The sequence below is a fragment of the Colletotrichum orchidophilum genome (assembly GCF_001831195.1).
Source record: "Colletotrichum orchidophilum strain IMI 309357 chromosome Unknown Scaffold_13.1, whole genome shotgun sequence".
NCBI lineage: Eukaryota > Fungi > Ascomycota > Sordariomycetes > Glomerellales > Glomerellaceae > Colletotrichum > Colletotrichum orchidophilum.
The window spans coordinates 317235-337918 of NW_019172969.1; the positions used below are offsets into that span (position 1 = coordinate 317235).

At 55.7% G+C, this 20684-nt stretch overlaps 6 protein-coding genes across 6 annotated transcripts; 3 read left to right on the forward strand and 3 right to left on the reverse strand.

Moving 5' to 3' along the window:
* Positions 1 to 1610: 1610 nt before the first annotated feature.
* Positions 1611 to 2216, forward strand: CORC01_02360 (uncharacterized protein; the record flags this gene model as incomplete). The annotated part of the gene is made up of 1 exon (XM_022614010.1): positions 1611 to 2216. One exon carries the CDS (start codon positions 1611 to 1613, stop codon positions 2214 to 2216), a length of 606 nt encoding a protein of 201 aa, XP_022479508.1.
* A 923-nt stretch (positions 2217 to 3139) lies between these two features.
* CORC01_02361 (fungal specific transcription factor domain-containing protein) lies at positions 3140 to 6138 on the forward strand (the record flags this gene model as incomplete). Its single annotated transcript, XM_022614011.1, has 7 exons — positions 3140 to 3222; positions 3309 to 3443; positions 3576 to 3871; positions 3973 to 4043; positions 4112 to 4743; positions 4798 to 4968; positions 5034 to 6138. 7 exons carry the CDS (start codon positions 3140 to 3142, stop codon positions 6136 to 6138), a joined length of 2493 nt encoding a protein of 830 aa, XP_022479509.1.
* Positions 6139 to 6974: 836 nt separating this feature from the next.
* On the reverse strand, positions 6975 to 8039 carry CORC01_02362 (sulfite oxidase; the record flags this gene model as incomplete). Its single annotated transcript, XM_022614012.1, has 2 exons — positions 6975 to 7213; positions 7946 to 8039. The coding sequence occupies 2 exons, from the start codon at positions 8037 to 8039 to the stop codon at positions 6975 to 6977; spliced, it is 333 nt and encodes a 110-aa protein (XP_022479510.1).
* An 834-nt stretch (positions 8040 to 8873) lies between these two features.
* CORC01_02363 (sodium/calcium exchanger protein) lies at positions 8874 to 12504 on the reverse strand (the record flags this gene model as incomplete). Its single annotated transcript, XM_022614013.1, has 3 exons — positions 8874 to 9299; positions 9350 to 12180; positions 12297 to 12504. 3 exons carry the CDS (start codon positions 12502 to 12504, stop codon positions 8874 to 8876), a joined length of 3465 nt encoding a protein of 1154 aa, XP_022479511.1.
* Positions 12505 to 14980: 2476 nt separating this feature from the next.
* Positions 14981 to 16250, forward strand: CORC01_02364 (26S protease regulatory subunit 8; the record flags this gene model as incomplete). Its single annotated transcript, XM_022614014.1, has 2 exons — positions 14981 to 15215; positions 15316 to 16250. 2 exons carry the CDS (start codon positions 14981 to 14983, stop codon positions 16248 to 16250), a joined length of 1170 nt encoding a protein of 389 aa, XP_022479512.1.
* Positions 16251 to 17502: 1252 nt separating this feature from the next.
* Positions 17503 to 20458, reverse strand: CORC01_02365 (protein-tyrosine phosphatase; the record flags this gene model as incomplete). Its single annotated transcript, XM_022614015.1, has 2 exons — positions 17503 to 18558; positions 18614 to 20458. The coding sequence occupies 2 exons, from the start codon at positions 20456 to 20458 to the stop codon at positions 17503 to 17505; spliced, it is 2901 nt and encodes a 966-aa protein (XP_022479513.1).
* Between the last annotated feature and the right edge of the window lie 226 nt (positions 20459 to 20684).

Here is a 20684-nt window from a genome sequence, read left to right on the forward strand (position 1 = left end):
GCTGAGTGAATACTCGCTTATTTCCACACATACATCACACAAATCGCCTTATAATCACCAAGGGAACACGTCGTCTTCGACATCGTGGGCACCTGCATAGCCTACGATACAACCCCCCGAGCCATTGAGACCCGTCGAGGCTCAAAAGTCGCATAGTACAACGACAAACCTACACTCCCGAGTTTCGCCTGGATCGAGGCGGCGGAGCGAGACTACATCTACGGCAACGGCAAGCCTGACCCTAGGGTTTACAAGCCCGTGCTGGAGAGCTTCGACGGAGGAATGGCTTAGTTTGCTGCCGCGCACATGTGGGATGCATCGGCGGCTGAATGGAGCGGGTTCAAGGGCGCGTGGTGTGCCGTGTACGATGGGAAGCCGGATACGGATTTATTTGGTGAAATGGACGTGATAGCGACCGAGCTGCTGGAGATGGCGTGGAAGATCATAGCCGCGTCGGAGAGGGGGGGGGGGGGGGGGGGGGGGGGGGGGGGCCCGGGGGGGAGCCGGATACGGATTTATTTGGTGAAATGGACGTGATAGCGACCGAGCTGCTGGAGATGGCGTGGAAGATCATAGCCGCGTCGGAGAGGGGGGGGGGGGGCACGACGTAGGGAGTGATCCTGTGTCGTCCTCGGTTTCGCATCCTGAGTGTAGACTCCACAACAATGAACAAAATGACCGACAATTGTACAATTTCTCTGGCTGTGAAAAGACATCATTTTCACCGTGGGCTGTAGCTGATTCGCGGGGCATATTTGCATGTCACTGGGCGCCTGCGATTTGCTTGTCACAGTGGGGAAAGGGCAACCGGCAAATTGCCGGTCCCGTTCTCCCCGACGCCGGCTCAGCCTCCGGTCTCGGACATTCGCCGCGTTTTCCGTCACAAAGCCCCGAGAAGCGCTGGCATCCACCCGGAGCTGGACCCTCAGAGGTATCGGTGGGAATGGATCCCATGCCGATTCAGCTTATCTCCCTTTTCCGACGTCAACACCTATTTGACTCTTATCAACCCCCAATCCAGCTTTCAATGGTACGTCTCAACCGCCACTGTTTGTTGATTGAAACATGCCGGTCGTATGTTGGTCGTTCCAGCCAAAGGATAGGCCCTGAATCTTCCTGCTTGCGCCTGTCTTCAACGCTGCTGGTATAGGAAATCCACGCGAATTGCTTATCAGCCGGGCCTCGACTCTAGCCTGTCCAGTGCCTTTACCCCTCCTTCGTGAAAAGAAGCCGTCCAAGCCTACCTATATCCAGCCATGCAAAAAGAAAATGCCCGCGCCAAAGCCGACGAACCGATACCCGGTTCCCAACCCTGTCACGTCCATCTGGGACGCCCTCCCCCCCACCTCCCCACCCACGGCTCCGTGATCATAGCCGGAGCCGAATTCGAAGGCGTCGCCATGGCCCACTCAAAAACAACCGGTCACCGCCGTCCATTGTCAATTTGACGGGCGTTGCGTTCACTCCCAGAAATGATGCCGAAAGGGTGGGTCTCTGGTTTCCCTCCTGTACCGTGATGGAGCTGACTTATCATGCGTATACAGGTTCCAGGAATGAACGGTGCGCAATGCGCCTTCTCCTTTACGGCGGCACACCTTTGACCTGCCAAGATGGTTCACCAGCTGCTGGGACGTCTCCTCGAGAAGGGATTGAACTTACAGGCCAACGCGCCAGTGGTATCGGTTTCATCTGCGCCTGATGCCGCCGGTCGATGGACGGTACAGACTCCTCGTGGTTCCATCATTGCCGGCAAGGGAGTCGTAGCTACCTACGGCGACACGGCCAGGTCCTCCCGCAGTACGAAGACCGCACCGTACCGGTCCGCGGGCTCTGCAGTCGCATCACCTCGCCCCGCGGCCCCAATAGCCCACACCTGGTCGTCGACACCTACGGAGTCAACTTCGACGCGCGGATCAACGACTACCTCATCCCCCGAATGGACGGCATCATCGTGGTCGGTGGCGCGAGGCAGATTTTCTGGCACAAACGGGCCAAAACTCCGCGGGAAGCCGGGGCTATTAATCGTCGTTGGCTTTCCTGGCTACGGCATGCCGGAGATTCTCCTTTCGAGAAAGGGTGTGGCGTCAATGATCCGTGATGGTGTTCAATTTGAGGATATGGGTCTTGCGAGTATCATGGAGACATCAAAGGAGAGGATGGAGAGGGAAAACAGCCCACTGGAGGACTCGCTCAAGTCTTCACAGGAGGATGGATGACTTGAGGGCTAAGCTGTGACTAACAAAATCTGTACTGCGGTTATAATTAATCAAGAATGCCAAGTTGAAACGAGATTGGACTATGCTATACAATACTACAGCTTCTCATTTCCTCGAGAACGCTCTTTTTCTTTGTTTCATTTCCCCATTCAAGACGAATAATCACCACTTGCATCTCTTGACACTGATCGTCTACAATAGTCATTTTGTTTACTCGTCGAATCTAGACCATGATCAAACCCTCCCCCTCTCTCCGCACCACGAGTCAAGCGAGCTCCGGATTCTGGGTTCAAGGGTTTTCACCTCATGCAAGCTTTCGGCTCCGACCGGGATGGTAGCCGGCTTCCCCGCGTCTTGGTTGTGAAAGCGGGTCCGTCCCCTCCGACCACCCCGACCGCGGCGCAGGTTTCGCCGAAATTCTGCCTCCCCGCCCCCTCCTCGGAAAAGGAAATGGGCAGCGACGGTGGAGGGAGAGTAGACTTAGCAGCCTCTCTTAGCTCCTCTCACACACAAACTCGGAGAACCACCGCTCTCGTTCACCCGCAGTCACTCATTGCCCTTTATCCACTCGCATACCTTGCCCACGCCCTGCCTTTACCCGCCCGAGGAATTGCAAGGGCATTGAGAGACCCGAAACAGAGCCAGACCTTCCTTTCTGAACACGGACTCTCGTAATTGAGACTTGTCACGGCGGGGTCACCTGGGGAACACTTTCCGCGGAGAGTTAAATATACACGCAGAGAAGAACAGAGAGACAGACAGAGAAAAAGAAAGAGGGAGAGAGAGAGAGAGCCCTCCACCACCGGCCCGGGTCCTCGGCTGGCCCTGTTGATCGGCACTATCCGCCCAGCCCGCGCGTTATCCAAACGCCCTCTCTCTTTTCTCTACCGTTTTCTTATCGGTTATTGCGACCCAAGTTGTAGATGGATCCCGAGGACGGCCTGCGCCTGCAACGACACAAGCAGCGTCGCGTGGCGGATAAGGAGCGGAAGCGGGCAGTTCGAGCGTAGGATGAAGCCCATTCTTTTCTACTCTCATTATTCGGTTTCGTTTGTTTGATGAGAGAATCTCCCTCATGCTGACACGACCAAGCTGTGACGGATGTCGGCGACTCAAGGAAAAATGCGACGGAGGAGTCCCTTGCCGCCGGTGCACCCGTCTGCGCCGGCAGTGCGAGTTCCTCACGCCCACGACGCGGGATGAGCCCGGAACTGAAAACATGACTAGGTAACGATGTATTGTTTCCTTTAAACCTTCCTTCTTAATGTCACTTTTGTCATGAAGTCACTTCATAACGACACATTTTCATTCATTACGCCTACAAATCTGGCTGACAAGGCCTATGACGGATCATGACAGGCCCCGCCCATCGCAGCATGATGACTCCCAGTTGAGTCAGAGAATGTCCTACATGGAGCGGCTTCTTGCGCACTACACCGGCAAGAGCACACTCGACGCCGAGACGTTGAAGACCTTGGCCGAGTCTGTGGAGAAGGGACGACGCACCGGCCCGGAGGCGGCTCCTGGGGCCGGTGCTGAAGCCGATGTCACCATGGAGACGGAGGTCGGCGCCGAGGCAGAGGTGCAATCACAGAGCTCCGACTCGTTCAAGGTGGACGAGATAACAGTTCAGCCTCTGGAGAACAACATCACACGTAAGGCGGGCCCCCTTCCCCTCCCCTGCCCTTCTCCGGACCCTCGACAGGCTCGGCTTTAGCATATCCGAAGGGACTGCCCAATATTGACTCCCGAGCAGACTACTCCGGTGAGTTCTCGCACTGGAACTTCTCCATGCGGATAAAGCACTGGATCGAACAATGTGTAAACGTAAGCAAGCAAACCCCTTTCGTTGCAGAGCCTCTACCAAGCGGGCAACCGCTGATCCGGTCTCGTAGGACGCCCCGGATGGTCCCAAGACACAGTTCAAGGAGTACTATCGCCCAGAAGAACTCCAGTCGCCCTCCAACACCGTGGCGTCCCTCTCATCCCTGCCCCCGCGCTATGTCGCAGACTTCCTCGTCCAGGCCTTCTTCAACCATGCCGAAACCAGCTACTTCTACGTCGAGCGCCACTGGCTGATGGACAGGCTGGACCTGGTGTACGAGAACTCGGCCTCTCTGACGCGTCGAGATGTCGGTACCGTGTGCATGATTCTCATCATCTTTGCCATTGGCACGCAGTATGCCTACCTAGACTCCCGGAACGAGAGGGGCGGGCCGCCGAGTGCCGCCGCCGATTCGAGCCCCTTTTCAGAGGACACTATCGGCATCATGTTCTACCAGCAGGCATGCCGGCTGGTCCCAGACGTGATCACGATATCGTCGCTGGAGAGCGTCCAGGCTTGTCTCCTCATAGGCCTCTACACCTTACCCCTCGACGCCTCGGGACTGTCGTACGTGTACCTCAACCTGGCAGTCAAGCTCGCGATACAAAACGGGATGCATCGGAAGCACCCTGGGGACGGCATCAATCCCGTTATCCGTGAGACGAGGAACCGTGTATGGTGGACAGCCTACACAACAGAAAAGTGAGCAAATCCATCCACGTCTTTTGACTTTACAAAATAACTTTTGTCTCGCAGGCGCATCGGCATATTCCATGGCCGGCCAGTATCTATTGCAGCCAGCGACGTCGACGCCGAGCTACCGGTCGACAGGCCAGAGATCTGGCCCGGTTCAGCACCACCAAACACGGCACACATGCTGGCAACGCTACAGCTCAACAACGCTCTCAGCCGAATAGCCCACCAAATGTCAGTCATCCCTTCTTCCGATGCCCCTCTCACGCCCTCCCTCTCACTGACAACCCATCTCCCAGATCCCTCTTCAAGACGTTTGAAAAGAACGAGATACCCGAGGGCATGGCCAAACTCGTCGAGATGAAGGCCCAACTCCACAACTGGTGGAACAGCCTCCCCGAGCCGACCTTCATCAAAGACCCCACCACCGGCCCCGCCGTCTTCCGCCCGACAATGCACCTGAGGCTAGAATACTGCCTCGTCCGCATGTTCGCCGGCCGACCCTTCATATTCCCCCGCGACTCGGCCCGCGGCAGCACCGCGAGCTCCTCCGGCTCACCCGCAGACTCCGTCGCCGTCACCGTGCTCCCCCCCGGCCCCGGCCCCGGCCCCCGCGCCACCACCACCACCAGTAGCGGCGGCACTACGACGACGACCACCACCAGCAAAACCACCCACCCCCGCGCCGTCCTGGTGGCAGACTGCGTCGACGCGGCCCTCTGCGTCGTGGAAACGTGCCGCCTTCTCCGCAACACCGTCGGCCTCGCCCGCGCCTCGTACACGGAATTCTCCTCCTGCCGCGCCGCCCTACTCGTCATCATCACGCAGTGCCTGCAAATGAAGACGGACCGCCTCCGCGATGCGCTGCGCGAGGGCATGGCGATGCTGAGAGAAATGTCCGCAGGCGGCGAGTCGGCCAAGTCGGAAATGTCCCTCATTGAGGCCTTTGAGCGCGCCATCTCCCGGCTGGACATGGCGGACGAGACCAACGGCGGCACCACCGGCGGCGGCAGCTCCTCCGGCGCCAAGGAGTCGGACTATGCGCGTTTCAAAAAGTGGGAGATGCTGTGGAAGACGGACACGCCGGCGCAAGGAGGGGATACGAGGAGCGAGAGGGACGGCCACGACGCGGCGGTGCCGATCCCGCCGCACCCCTCGGGCTTGTGGCGGGGCGCCCACGGCCATTCCGGGGGAGAAGGAGGCGGAGGAGGCCATGTTGCTCCCGGCGCGGGGCGGCAGGGTACGGCGTCATTGCCGCCGGCGATGCCGTTCTTTGGTCTCGATGGGAGCCTGTCGCCGATGCCGCCCGCGCTAGACGAGTTCTCGGCTATGTTTGGGAATGGCTACGTGCCGGGCTTCGAAGGTATGGGCGGAAGCGTGAATGGGAACTGGATGGGTCTCTAAACAAGGCGGGAAGAAGAATCAAAAGGAGCAACTCGATCGAGACGTTGCCTAATTATGGGAGGCGGAATCTGGAGTTTACGTGCCCGTTTTTGCCTCGAGCGTTCCATCTGAATAGTAGCTCCATATCTGACGCAGTCAGCTACTTATCAGGTGAAGAAGAACAAACTATTTCTTTTTGCTTTAGACATGATGTGAAGTTGGTTTGAATTGAGTAAGCCTTTCTATAGAAGGGAGGGTGGGTGCAGGACGCTTTATATCAGCCGCCTCGGGATAACGTATCGCCTTCAATAAGGAGAGACGAGCGTCATCATTTGAGAAGAGGCGGTGTAAAAAGTACATTGAGAAAGTGGCCTGACTGCGACACTGACGGCCCCCGGGTATGGCCTCATGGCCTTCCACAGGAGATCTGTCCATGCAGGACAGCAAAGCCAATGAATGAGACTGGAGCATCAGAAGAAAGCGTAGGAAACAGACCCCAAAGCTCTGCATAGCGATCTATGTAGATTGTGCACGATGACGGTCTCCGATGCTGCAGTCAAATTTCGGCTGCCCTTCGTCTGCCTACATTTACCTGCTTAACAGATGGCACTTAGCAAACCCCACCAGATTGATACAGAATACAGTAACTAGCATACCATCACAACAGCTCCTCGGGTTTATTTCGAGTCTGCGTATAAGACGGGGTATCTTCTACGAAGGAGAATCAAAACATGGCCCAAAAACCGTCCAGATGGAGAGCAACAGGAAACCAGAAAATAGGTTTGTCCTCGCCACAAAAAAATAAAAAAGAAATTGATACAAAACGCCTCATTTTGCACCCAGTAATTGTCCCCATCCTACAGCCGTCTACCATGTTCAATACATTCCCCTTCACTCCGTCGAATCCCGCCCTCCTGCGCCGCCAAGTTCCTCTCACACTCCTCATCCGACTCAAAGTCAATCTCGGCGGGCTGCGTAATCGGCACAATCGGGATCCCGTTCTCCTCAAGCTTCGTCAGCCTGGCCGCCGTCTCCGGTCTAGACTTGCTACTGCTGTACAGGTTGATGCGGTGCGCCGAGGACGCGATGTGCGAGTCTCAGCTCCTGTAGAGCCTTGAGGTTAACTGTATGAACACCCTTATATCTCCGCTCATGTATCTCTGAGCCTTTCAAGGAGGGTGAGACCAGAGGAACACGTAGTCGTGGGGATGGACACAAAAGAAGCAACATACCACATGCCAAGCAGACCGGACAAACGCAGGCTGCGTATTACATTACCCCACGTCCGCACGCAAAACTCCAAGCCCCCCTCCGCATCGATGCCCAAAGCCTCCAAGCATGGAAAATACTTGCTGCTCATCCTCTCCCACGGCACCTCATACCACACATCCCCTTCTGTCTCCGCTGACCTTGACCCGAACCGGCCAGTGCCCGCCCCCGAGTACGCCTTGCACCCCCTGCACCACCTGGCCTGTGTCCCGCGACTTCAAGATTGCCGAGCTTGTAGGCATCTCCTGTATCGAGAACCCGCTGCTGTACTTGACGTTCTGCTTCTCCACCTGCGGCATGTAGTAGACATACTCCCTCCTCTACACTGGCGCGCTGCTCTCGTCCGCAATGGCCCGCACCTCAGCCAGCCATTTCGAGCTCCGCGCGCCGATATACCCAAACATTACGGTCCGCAACGGAGACGGCTAACCTAGGAGCAAGACACCAACTAGAGCTACAAGACGTGATTTCTAGAATTGAGATTATTCAACTCACATCTGGAAAGCTGTATTGCCTCATAAGCTCCTCGACCTGCTTCTTCTCGGGGTACTTCTCTCACTCAATGTATCCCCTCCAGCCCTCCTCTCCTCCTCAAACTGAGGCGTCTTGCCCTTCGCCTTGAAGGGAATCGGGCGGGGTTCAGCGGGAGCCATGTTGACCGAATTTGAAGGAAGACGGGAGCAGTCAAAAGCGATGTTTGGCCACGGACGTCTCGGGTCTAACAAGAGACGGAATATTTCTTTTAATAAGGTACTGACCGTTGTCGAGAGCACCCAATAACACTCCAGAGGTCAAACTCCCGCACTGGCGAATCCCCCAAACCACAACATCTCACGGCAGGTTAAATCCATGGTAAGCTAGCCAACGGACATCATTCCATTCAGAATTTGGTGCCGGCCTGAAGACAAGATCAACTTTCCATCGTCCGGGAGCACTGCCGCGGCGCTAACATCCGCACCGCAGATGTGTCGACGTGGCAGGAGCCAAGTCACCTAACCCTTCACGCGAGGAGGTATTTCACTTCAGATCAAGAATCTCGGTTGCGGGTTGCAGTCGTAGCCAAGAGATCTAGCCATCTTAGTTTTAGCCAAAGTGGAACGCTACCGATCATTAGGCTCGGTCAAAGGCGGCGATACCTGATATTCGACGGAGAGCGCTGAGAGGCCGGCCAGGCATTGGCAGGCACAAAGAAACATGATTTCGGGGTTTGAACATTAGGGATGTATATTGCGAACGATCCGCGATGAAACGAATGGGTAATCTAGGTATGTACTCTTCTTCTCCTTAACGCCGTCAGCGTCCGTCCCGTCATAGCCGCCTGCGAAAACCAAAATAATGCAATGCCCACTTCGAACGAAAAACTGACAATATTGCCTGTTGACACCGACGTTTCTTGAACCTCTGATCCTCTACCATCCTTTATTGATGTCTTCCACTCTTTGGGTATCATCACCCCTCTACACTCCGCTTCCTTTGCGGATATTTCCTCACTGCAGGACGGCGCCGCTCACTCGGCGGCCGACAGTCTTGATGGACGAGTACTGTCCGTTGGAACCCATGACGTCAAAACGACTTACGCTCATGGCGTCCTCGGTATACCCTGAAAAGTAGTAGCCCACAATGACTACGAGGTAACTTAGCAGCAGAATGCTGCCCTTGAAGTAATTGCTCTTTCCTTCGCCGTACATGTAGCTAAGCAGGAACACGCAGATGATGACGGTCACCATATCCCACTGAGGGAACAAGAGCGAAAAGGTGTGCGCAGTGACGTCCTCGAATCGATCGGCGGTGACATAGGTTGCGGAGAACAGCACAAGGGCTGGAACCTGAAGTAAACAGACTTGAAGTGCGTAGGCAGAACCGATTTCCATGGAAAGCGCAATGTTGCCGTTCATAGCGAAGGAGATTGCATTCTGTAGAGCGTTAGTCAACATCATGGTGTAAATACGCAGCGCAAACTCACCAAAAATTCAGTAGTGTTGGGAACAAGTGCGAAAAGCGTGATGCCAAGGAACTTCTCGTCGATGGCAAAGCCCTCGAGAACGACATCTACAGTGTCCACCAGAATCTCGGCAATGATGGCATAGAGTACAGTGGCTCCCATGAGGATGATAGCACTCTTGCCTCGGCTCCAGTTGGGAGCGTCGTGTCCACCGTGGGGTACTTGAGCAGTGCTGGCCGCTGCGAGGTCTTCATTGTCCGCAACTGTAGCCGTACGGAGGGCCGGGGGGCGAGATGCAGCCACAGTCGCATTTGCGGGAAGGGCCGAGGTCCTGCGAGGCATTCGCTCTCGTGCGGCAATTGTAGCCGCAGTGGCTGCCATCTCTGCAACCTCGCGAACCAAGGCGTTGTTCTCCGCCTCTGAGAACCCGGGGATGTGAACAGTGGAGCGAACTGTATCGCTTCCGCTGGACTTTGGAGGCACGACGTGCGGGATGCTGACGCTGCCATTTCCAGTACTCAAGCCCAATCCGGTCACAGATCCCTGACGAGAGCTGTCGTCTTTCTTGTTTGCAAGACCAACCTGTTTCAGTGACTGGCCGAGGATGCGTTTGTAAAGATGAGAGTCACGGACATCGACCGAGGTGCCAGTGGTCTCGGCAAAAGAGTGAGGACCCGAATGTCTGGTATGAGCATGCGCGTGAGCGTGTGCGTGCGCCTCTTCGTGCTTCTTCTCGTCGATCTCAGAGTTCCAAATGACCGCAGCGTGGGTTCGCAGTGTAAACCAGAGTCCAACGGTGTAGGAGAGGAACAACAATGTGGCGCAGAAGTAGCAGAACGGGCGGACAGCCTCTAGGTAGAAACGATCATTCAGCGCCGGAGTCTGGGAGAAGAAGCATCGCTTGCAATCGCGGCCGTCACCAACAGGAGACAGACCGCCCCCTATACCGCTGTGATTGACGCAGTCCAAGCAGTTGAGCTCGTGAGTGCCGTAGATTTGGTAAAAAAGCGTAGGGCCAAAAGCGCCGAGGACTGCGAAAAGCAGCATTGTCGAAGTAACACCGGCAGACCTGGCATTGAAGCGCTGCGTCTTGCGCTTGATAGCACCGAAACACATGGAAAGACCCGGAAGAAAAAGTATACCAGCGAAAATACTTCCCACGATGCTGCCTTCGACGAGTTGACCTTTGCCTTGGCTCAGGGCAACGCAGTAGAGGAATACCTCAACAATGGTGGAGAAGAAGGCATTGATGGCAGCACCAACTCCCATCGAAGACTGTGCCGAGATGGAGGCGACGGCTTGGCCGATGAAATAAGCGAGCGGAACGATGGAGAATAAGCCGGCAATGAAGAGGAAAGCTGGTGAGGTGATGAATAGCTTCAAATCGAGAACTTGATCGAGAACGAGATAGTCGAAGATGACGAAGAAGACAACTCCCATGAGGTTGATCAAGAACACGTTCGTGCCGTCAATGGTGTACTTCCAGTACTTGATACCGACAGCGCGGTATGTACACAGCAAGATTGACGAGTGCGGCGTGTCAGCGGTCCGGGCGAGAACGATGTCAGACTCGAATGAGAGCGCCAATGGATGGCGGCGCAATTGGTCAAAGAGCAGCATAGTGACCTTGCCCATGGGAATCGAGAAGACGAGGAACCAGCAGATCAAGGATACCAGGATCAGCGAGGGTGACAGCAAGAGATAGAAGAACAAGAAGAAGACGACGCGTCCAATGTTCCACTGGCCTCTTCCGAACAAACGGCGCTTGATCTGAGGTGGTGTCTCGCTTCGCTCTCCTCGTCGAGAGCGGCCCAAGAGGCTGTCAGTCTCGCTGGGTTCTGAGTCGATGCTCCTCCGCGAGCGGCCAACGATAGACCGGCTGCGTTCGGATCCCTCTGGACCAAAGAAGAGGCGGCCGTATTCCAGGTCGCCACTCTGCCATTGTTCGTACTCGGAAATGCTTCGTCCTTCACCTTGATCCTCGTCCAGGTAGGCGTCATCCTGCTCCAAGCGCACATATTTGCCGAACGGATAGAATAGGTAGCCAGCCAAGCCCCAGAGTACTCTGCCATATTCCCTGCCGCTAGGAGTTGCGGCGAACAAGAAGCAAACTAGGGCACCGAGAGCCGAGAAAGCTGCCATCCACCAGCCAAATAACAAAGTCCAAAGAAGGTTGAAGAATACAAGCCAGCTGTGGACTCTTCCGCCAGGAGACGAATGGATATCGCCCTCGGCATTCTTCTGTACTGATCGATCCTTCTTGTACAATGCAGGCTTCCACAGCCTGATGCCGAAGGGATGGGTCTGGTTGATGGCCTGCTGACGATCCTTGAGCGTAAAGCTCTCGGCGTCGCTCACGTCACCATCTGACTCGGCATCAATATCCTCTTCATCAGGATGCACCGAAGGAACGCGCTCAGCATCCTCAGGAGCGTCCTCGTCAGCTCTGGGTGTTCGGGGACCATCCTCGACCTCATCATTATCGTCATCATCATCGACTCCAGTGTCGCTGCGGGAAGATTGAACGCGCGACAGAGTCGTCGCCAGTTGCGGCCGGCGCCGAGTGCCAAAGGCGGTGCTGCCCTGACGACTCTGATGACGGCCAGCCGCATCTGCCTCGACCTCGTTGATGTCGTCGTCGACGGAGAACACTTCCCCGCGGTGTGGTGCGGATGGGTTGGTCGACAGTCGACGGGGCATCGGAGGCTTTCGCGGCTTCGCAGCTTTGGGACGTTCTGGGCCCATCATGGGCGATCTTGCACTAGCAGTTGTTGTCGAGCGAGAATGCGATCGATCGTGGGCGGACGGATCGCCCAGGTACTGAGAACCGGAATCTTGGGTATGTATAGAGCCTGCAAGCGCACGGGGGTATGATATCAGCCAGGGGTTTTTTTTCGCGTTGGGCCACTCGGTAACTCGGACGACCAAGACTCGTTGGGCTTCTGGGCATGCAGCGGGTCGTACGTACCGTAGCCACCACCTTCTGGGCGCCTCCGCACCGTGTCCGTGGACTGGAAGGACTGGAAACTTTCGGACAGACCTTCGTCGCGGGAGGCGACATAGGTGTCGAACCTTGAGGGCTGATGACGGGTATCAGTGGGTGAGGCGGTGGTCGAGCTATCGTGGGACTGATGGGACGGATGGGACGGTGTGCCCGGCCCTGTTGAGGGATCCATGGTGGGCGACAACGATAGGGCGACGAAAGAGCGCGCAGCTGTTTGGGGACGATGGAGCAAGATGGGTGGAGGAGATTGGCAAGCTGCCGGAGAGGTGGGTTATCAGTGCAGGCGCGGGACGAGACGGCAACCCGCGGTGGCTTCGAGCTTGGAGTTCTGGGTGTTTTGCTGTTGCTGTCTTGGACTTGGAACGGCGAACTGGTAAATGATGTGAGGAAAAGGAAAAAAGGTTGTATTGTTGTGTGTCTGTGCCAGGTAGTAGTGTATGAGGTGCGGTTGGGTTAAGGTCCAGGTTCGGGCTCAGCTCAGTGTGAAATGTGAGGATTACTCGGAGAGCCCGATTATGGGTCGAGGAGTCGGTGACGGTGTCGGTGTCGAGGCCCCCCCCAGCTGGATATCTGACGGGTCTGGTAGCCGAAGGTTTGTTGCTTAGAAATGAGACTCGGAAGGAATCAAGCAAGGTCGATGCAATGGGTGAGCCAGGGAAGAGAGGTGAGGTGAGGTAAGGTAGGTGTACCTAGGTGGTAGTATAGTGTAAACAAGCTAGGCCTCGACCAAAACACAAACACACGATGGGAAAAAAGGACAACCCGGGGACAGAGCAGAGGAGAGCGGACGAGAATGAGAATGATGATGGGATGATGGGCAGTATCGGGTCCGAGAAGAAAAGGACGGCCTTGTCCATTCCCGTGCGGCGGAAATGTTTACTGGGCAAGGTACGGACGGACACACAGACAATGGGTGCCTTCTATCTATCGAGTACGGAGTATTGATGGATGGATGACCCGATGCTGCAATTTGTGGTGGTGGTGGTGGAGGACGGCGTTCGTACCATGGAAGCTAACGGATGGGTGCTAGGTAAGCTGAGGTACCTAGGATCACTCGAGGAGCGGAATGCTTGGGTCTCTCCTCCCCCAGATTTGCACACATCAATCAAGGTGAAGGTGAGGTGGTGAGCAACTTGCAACAGCCTGTTCGGGAGCAGTGGAGGTGGGACGGAATGTGAAAGTCTGAGTCAGGCGCTGCCCACTGTTGACCAAGTCGCAACACCAACTGACGGTCATGTGTGTTGTTTGAATGGCCTCAGATGGCGACTCGACTCTCGGGGGAGCATGGAAGATGCTGCTACCTGTTGGCTTGAGAGAGGAGCGAGGACCACCGCGAGGCTTCTTCTTCTCCCCCGCAGTTTGCTTGCCATCGGGGCCGAGAGACTTGGGAAGATGGACAGGAGATCCCTCGTTTGTCATTGTTGCCAACAGGCATGGCCGGTTTGGCTGGTGTTTACACTTGCGACTTACTTTTCTTACCTTTGGCGGGCGATTGATAGGACCAAGGTACGGAGTGCATGCACATCGTGCACCAGGATGCATCATGCAGAGGCATGCAATTTGGTGGAGGATTATCTCAGGTTCCCAAGTGGAGACCACCGTTGCTTTGCAAAAGTGCACTTGGGGGGGAATAAACACGCAGGTTCCTCAGGTTCAGCGTGAAGCCGGCGTGGAAGCGGACAGTGGACGGGAGCATGGATCATATCTGGTATCGTCCCGAACCAGCCTAGCGTCCGCGTGCTTCAGAATCGCCGCTACGCAGGCACGCAGGGTACCTCAAATCAGCCGCGACTGGCGAACCTCGAAACCTCAAGTCCCCGTCCATCGGGGCCCGTCGCCCCCCGTTCCCTTCATCAGCACTCCCGTCTTATCCTCGACCTCAGCCTTCCATAGGTACCGGTATTCCACGGCTATCACTGCCTGTCTGAATACCTGCATCTCGCGCCTCGTCTTGTGCTATCTATCCTTTTACGATGATTCGATCTCCCACGCTCCACTCGCCCTGTTGTTCGACATGTGCTTTGATCTCGTGCTGTGTTCCACTTTTCTGACTGGGAGAGCAAACGTCACCGCACGGCGTACGGATACTTGCACGCGCGTTTAGAGTTCCATTGCACCTTCTCTTGCAGCAACAACCTTGAGAAGAATCACACACGGACCAAGCCTGTCCCCGACCATCGATCGTGCCGCCGGGACGCGGAAGATCTACGTCTCCGATAGTTGCATTACCTAAGCTTCTGTTTAGGTCCAAGCTCAAGCTTCCATGAACTGGAAAAGAGGGTCTTGGCTTTTCCGGAATGATGATCGTCACGTGATCAATGGCCTGTCGAACGCGTCGACGGTCGTTTGCCTGCTGCGGGCTACGGCTGACTGACCGACCGACGAAGTCAGCCAGCCAGCCAGCCAGCCAGACGTCCAGCCCTGTCACTTCGAATCCATCTGTGAGCTTCCACAACGACAAGCTTCCTTCATCACGACACAATCCACCCCCGGCAACCTCAATCATTCAACCCATCACGACCCCGCCCCCGACGACCGATTGATTCCCCTCACTGGTCCCCGATAATTCCACACCGACGACACTTAAAACAAAGGTGTTAACACCACCACTACTCATCTCCATCCCCACCCTCGGGGCATCCATCACGATGGCGCTGGACAGCTACTATCAGAACAAGATCGAGGCGATGAAGCTCGAGATCCTCAAGGGTCAAGCAGTCCTCCGCCGCCTCGAAGCCCAAAGAAACGACTACAATTCCCGTGTGAGGCTACTGAGGGAAGAGCTGGGTCTGTTGCAGCAGCCCGGTTCTTATGTTGGCGAGGTCGTCAAGGTCATGAGCACGAAGAAGGTCCTGGTCAAGGTGCATCCCGAAGGCAAATACGGTATGTCACTTGCTCGCCGGCCCTGCTCTCGATGCACGTTGTTGCATCTCGCCTCAACCTCAGTCTTGTCAGCAATGTGAATAAACTAACCCGGTCGCAGTTGTCGACATCTCCGACAATGTCGACATCACAAAGCTCACCGTCGGCAAGCGGGTAACCCTGCTTTCCGACAGCTACAAGCTCGAGAAGATGCTCCCCTCATCCGTCGACCCCCTCGTCTCCCTCATGATGGTCGAGAAGGTCCCCGACAGCACGTACGATATGATCGGTGGTCTGGATCAGCAGATCAAGGAAATCAAGGAGGTCATCGAACTGGGTCTCAAGCATCCCGAGCTGTTTGAGTCCCTCGGTATCGCACAACCAAAGGGTGTCCTTCTCTACGGCCCCCCTGGTACGGGAAAGACGCTGCTCGCCCGTGCCGTCGCACATCACACCGATTGCAAGTTCATCAGAGTGTCCGGTTCAGAGTTGGTGCAAAAGTATATTGGTGAAGGTAGTCGCATGGTCCGCGAGCTCTTCGTCATGGCCCGCGAGCACGCCCCCTCCATCATTTTCATGGACGAGATCGACTCCATCGGTTCCTCCCGTGTGGAGGGGTCGTCCGGCGGCGACTCTGAAGTCCAGCGCACCATGCTGGAGCTCCTCAACCAACTGGACGGTTTCGAGCCCACCAAGAACATCAAGGTCATCATGGCCACCAATCGTCTCGACATCCTCGACCCCGCCCTGCTGCGTCCCGGACGTATCGACCGAAAGATCGAGTTCCCCCCGCCAAGCGTGGAGGCCCGTGCCGACATTCTCCGCATCCACAGTCGCAAGATGAACCTGACGAGAGGCATCAACCTCACAAAGATTGCCGAAAAGATGAACGGTTGCTCCGGAGCCGAGCTCAAGGGTGTCTGCACAGAGGCCGGCATGTACGCCCTGCGCGAGCGAAGAGTTCACGTCACCCAGGAGGACTTTGAGCTCGCCACCGCCAAGATCCTCAACAAGCACGACGACAAGGAGGTGTCACTCGGCAAGCTCTGGAAGTAAGTGCGCGTTGGAGGACGAAGAGCAAAAAAGTACCAATGATCGACGACGACATCTTTACTCGGCTGGCGGGAGTTGGGCAGGCAGGCAGGGCAGGAGAGGACGGGGTGGAGGAGAGGCGGCGGCGGTGGTGGAAACAGCGTCTGCGCCCATTGCGCGCGTATGTGGCGCTTGTACGCCTAATTATGTACGACTACATAGAACATGGAATCAGCCACGATGACTTGCACCATTCATCACATTTCCCTCCCTTGTTTTTTCTCCCTGGCCGGCACTGGTAAAGATTGATGTCACGTTCGGGGAAAAGTGACCTTACATCGCCCTTGACCAACGCACACACGCCCGCATACTCAGCTCCAGGGAGACCAAACGTTTGTCAATAATGGCCGTATGCACTTTCCTTACCCCCTCGTCTAGCACCGCTCATGCAAGGTAGCACATCGTTACGAGATGAGCGCACAGCCTGGGGGATAGGGGGCAAAATATTTCAAAGGTCAGTACGCCGTCCCGAGATAAAGTGCAAAAAATAAGCTTGTGGAAACGTCTATTGTTGCAGGTTGGTCGTTCCATCCCTTTTCCTTGGAGAAACCCTAGTTTGAGCACGACGATATCAAATAGAATCTCGCGGGAAATGCTGGCATCGGGGGACGGGGAGGTAGGCTGGATCCTTGCAGGATGGGCTATCAAACTACACCCATCTATTGAGATAGTCCCGACAGTGGCTCGAAGAATGGGACAAGCAAAAAATCACACGTCTGAAAAGGGGAAGTTCAGCAGGTGGATAAGCCAGCATATTACTCGTCTCATCTGGACAAATTGTCTCACACGGGACGTACATACACTTCACACCATTATCAGACTCAGATTTTATGAGATCAATCGAGAGCAGCCCGGTGACTGCTACTCTACTCTACTCTCTCATTCGTTCAACACCTCTAATGTACAACTCCAAGGACTGACCGCAGTCAACATCCCAACGTGCTGGCGTTATCAGACACAAGAGTCAAGTATCAGCGCCCCATGCATCGTAATTCATGCTTTGAAATGCCCAAACGCCTATCCTTATGCCCATTGGCCCTGGACCTCGGGCCGGTGTTCTCCATACTGCCTTATTGTCGTAAAAGAAAAATGCACAATGCTTCATCACCACTCGCTGATACTGGCACCTTCCGCCATCCAAGGGGGTATCACCTTATGATTCCATACGAGTCCGTTTCGGTTTTTCATCCGTCTTCCTGTGCAAGCCGCGCCACAATTAGTTGTCCCCTCTAAGCTGCAAGCTTCCACTTCGTGCTCTTCCTCCCTTGGGAGAGCCTAAGCTCTTCTCGTGCCATCTCCAGACGTATTCCACAATGGTCTCGTAGCACAAGACGTATTGACGCAGACTCTGCACCATGCTTAGTCGTTGATTTCGGAAGTCCTCGACTGTCTTTTGAATGAGGTCCATGGTGTCGCTGTCGTCCGCTAACCACGCCGTGTCTAATGGGGTTCTGTCTGGAGAGCCGCGTCGCACATCGGCGCTCGTGCGACGGCTGCTGGTATTAAAATCAAATGTCTTTTCTCGAGGCGAAGACTCCTCTGACCCGCTCATTTTGATATCGCCGTCCGAATCCCGCTTTCTAACCGGCTTCGTCGTCGTTTTGGCAAGTCGGTGACGCTTGAGCATATCAATGACGCTGTCTACAGTGCAGAAGGTACCAGTTCGACCACATCCCGCAGAGCAATGCACCAGCATCGGCCTCGCTCTCTGATCCATTTCTGGCTCGTCATACCAGGCAATAGAGCCCGAATCTGGAGACACACGAGAATTGTTGATCGAAGACGTATCAACTGGAAACGCTGACCGCTGCATCACATTAGCTAGGTCCACGAGGGCTAGCAAGTGTGATGGCTGCGCGGGCGCTCCAAAGTCGGGCCAAGATGGATAGTGCAAGTGAGTGATCTCACGTATGGGCGCAAAGGGGTGTGAGCCGTGGGACAGGGCAAACTTCCGAATAATGACGTGCGGCGTCTCGTATTGTGGAGGCGATGGCGATGCGGAAGAGTTTGAGGCCTCCAACGTAGTCGTCGTTTGTGCGCGGCGGCGGCCAGCTTCTGCTGCTGCTGCAATGGAAGGGGCACCTGATCCCTGATTGGCGCGGTGCTTGTCAATGTCCAGAGATACTTTCTTCTCTGATAGCGGCTTCAACTTGATCGAGCCAAAATCCCTGCCCTGCCAGTAAGGGTGGCATTTGAGCTGACCTCCTTCCGACTCAGCGGTCAACATGACGACGACGCGGATATCCTGTTCCCAAATTACAGACCAGAAATCCTTCCTGACGTCAGTATTGCATGCACATATCGCGGGTATCATAGCGAATACTTACCTCGAAAGTGGCAGGGAGCGGGCCCTGGGTAGCAATGTACCTCTTGTTGCTCCGAGACGCCTTGACGTGACTGGCATTGACGTAGTCACATGCCCCTTCAGGACGGCCTTGCAATTTGACTCGAGCGTGCTCAAACGGAAGAATGTCTTTGTAACGGTTCTTGCCCCCCTTCTCGATGCCACAAAGCTGTGGCACAGCCTTATCCTTCTCGCTACCGCTAAACATGGAATAAGCTGCCTTCATCCGCGATTGCTCAGCCTTTTCGATGGTGAGGAATTTGTCGGACACTTGCTTGCCACGATCGCTCGGCTTCGAGGCATCACGGAGCCATCGGGGCAACGTGGGAGACTCCAGACCCGACGGACGGGCAATATCCAGCTGGCCGACGCCATCGGCGAGATCCATATTCTGGCGGATATTGGAGAAGAAAGGGTTGGCGTTGTTTTGTGTCATTGGCAGCATCACGCCTCCAATGACCGGTGCAATGCCGGGCCGATTGCCGTCGCTCGATATCGCCGGGGCCGAGCCGCTCGCAAGGGGGCCGGACCCCTCATCCACAAAATCGGGATAAGCGTCAGCAAAAGCGTTGAAGCCACCCCGCAGGATATACATGTTGCCAGAGTACCCCTCATTCGTGAACTTCTTCACCATGTTCATACACGAAACAGCGTCGCGTTTCTCTGCAGAGTACGCATCGTAGACGACGAGGTGCTTTGTCGACTTCCACTGTGAGAATCGCCCTTCCATCTCCGGGCTTTGGAAAGTTTGCTGAAGTTTGGTCAAGTTGAAGGTAGCTCGCTTGAGTAGTGTTGTCGGAATGCAGAGATTGAGTGCGCGTTCGATGCGAGCTTGCGCATACTGCTGTGACACCCTCAGGTCCAGAAGCAACAAGTCACTCTCCGAGCCGTCAGCCTCGATCAAGTCCTTCAATTGGGACGGTGCTATCAACGAGGGGCCGCTTTCCATGGTCGGCGGCAAGGTCTCGGCGCGTGGCTGGTTCGCTCGAGCATTGCTCGGTGCTGGCGCGTCAAGTTTATTCTGCGAGATGGATAACCTAGGATGACGGTCTTCTACTTTTGACAGCGTCGTTCTACGTTCAAAGGGCGACTCAGATTGCATCGGCGACTCGAATCTTGGCATGTTCAGGCTGAGAATCTGTGGTGTTTGGATCGACGCCTCGGAGTTGCGCTTGGAATCCAACGAGGCGTAAGCCGAGTCGTGCAGGCTTTGCTGGTCAACTTCCTTGCTCTGCTTTCGCTCCGTCGTCGCCCGAGGTATCGAGAAGTCAGGGGCGTGATCGCTGGCATGGGTATTCCACCTCGGCGGTCGAGGACGGAGCGTGGTCGGGTTCGGGGGAGCTTGCGGGAAGTGAGAGGAAGAGAGGCTGAAGCTCAAACCACGGTTAAGATCAGCTTGTCGTTTGAAGGCCTCATAGTCGGGGTTAGCATCGATGGGAACCTGCTTGGGCAGCGCGGCGCCGAAAGACCGGACGGACGAAGTCGGGGAGCTCCAGTTGTCCCGTGGCATAGAGGCAGATTCTCTTGGGTCGACTGACTGCTCGACAACGAGGCCAAAGTAGTTTGGACTCGCGGCTCTCGCCTCTGCCTGTCTTGCCGGGGATAGCTTCTGGGGAGGCATGGACTGGCCGACAGAGTAGGGCATTCTTGGAGAGGCCATGGGCGTGGAAGGGTTTGGAGTTTTTGCGGGCGGGACGGCGAGTTTGGACTGCGAGTGCGAGTGGCTATGGGAAGATCGAGGCGCAGGCGAGGGCCTGGGAGCTGAATGAGGAGTCTTCATGGTGTAGTGGACGGATGTTGCGCCGTCGTTGCTCCTCTTGTCGAGCATGGTTAGTGTAGTTGTAAGAAGGATGAGTGTGAGCCACGGATATGCTGCAGGATAGGTATTGTTCCGACGGCGGCCAAGTGTTGGAGACCTTGGACAACAATTAAAGCGCCATTCCGGTATGGCGGCGTTGGGGCGGGACGGTTAAGGCAAGGTCGGATAGGGTTCAGATAGATCGGAGGGAATGGGAAGGGAGGGAGGGTGTGCGAAAGAGGCTCTTTGAAAGGGA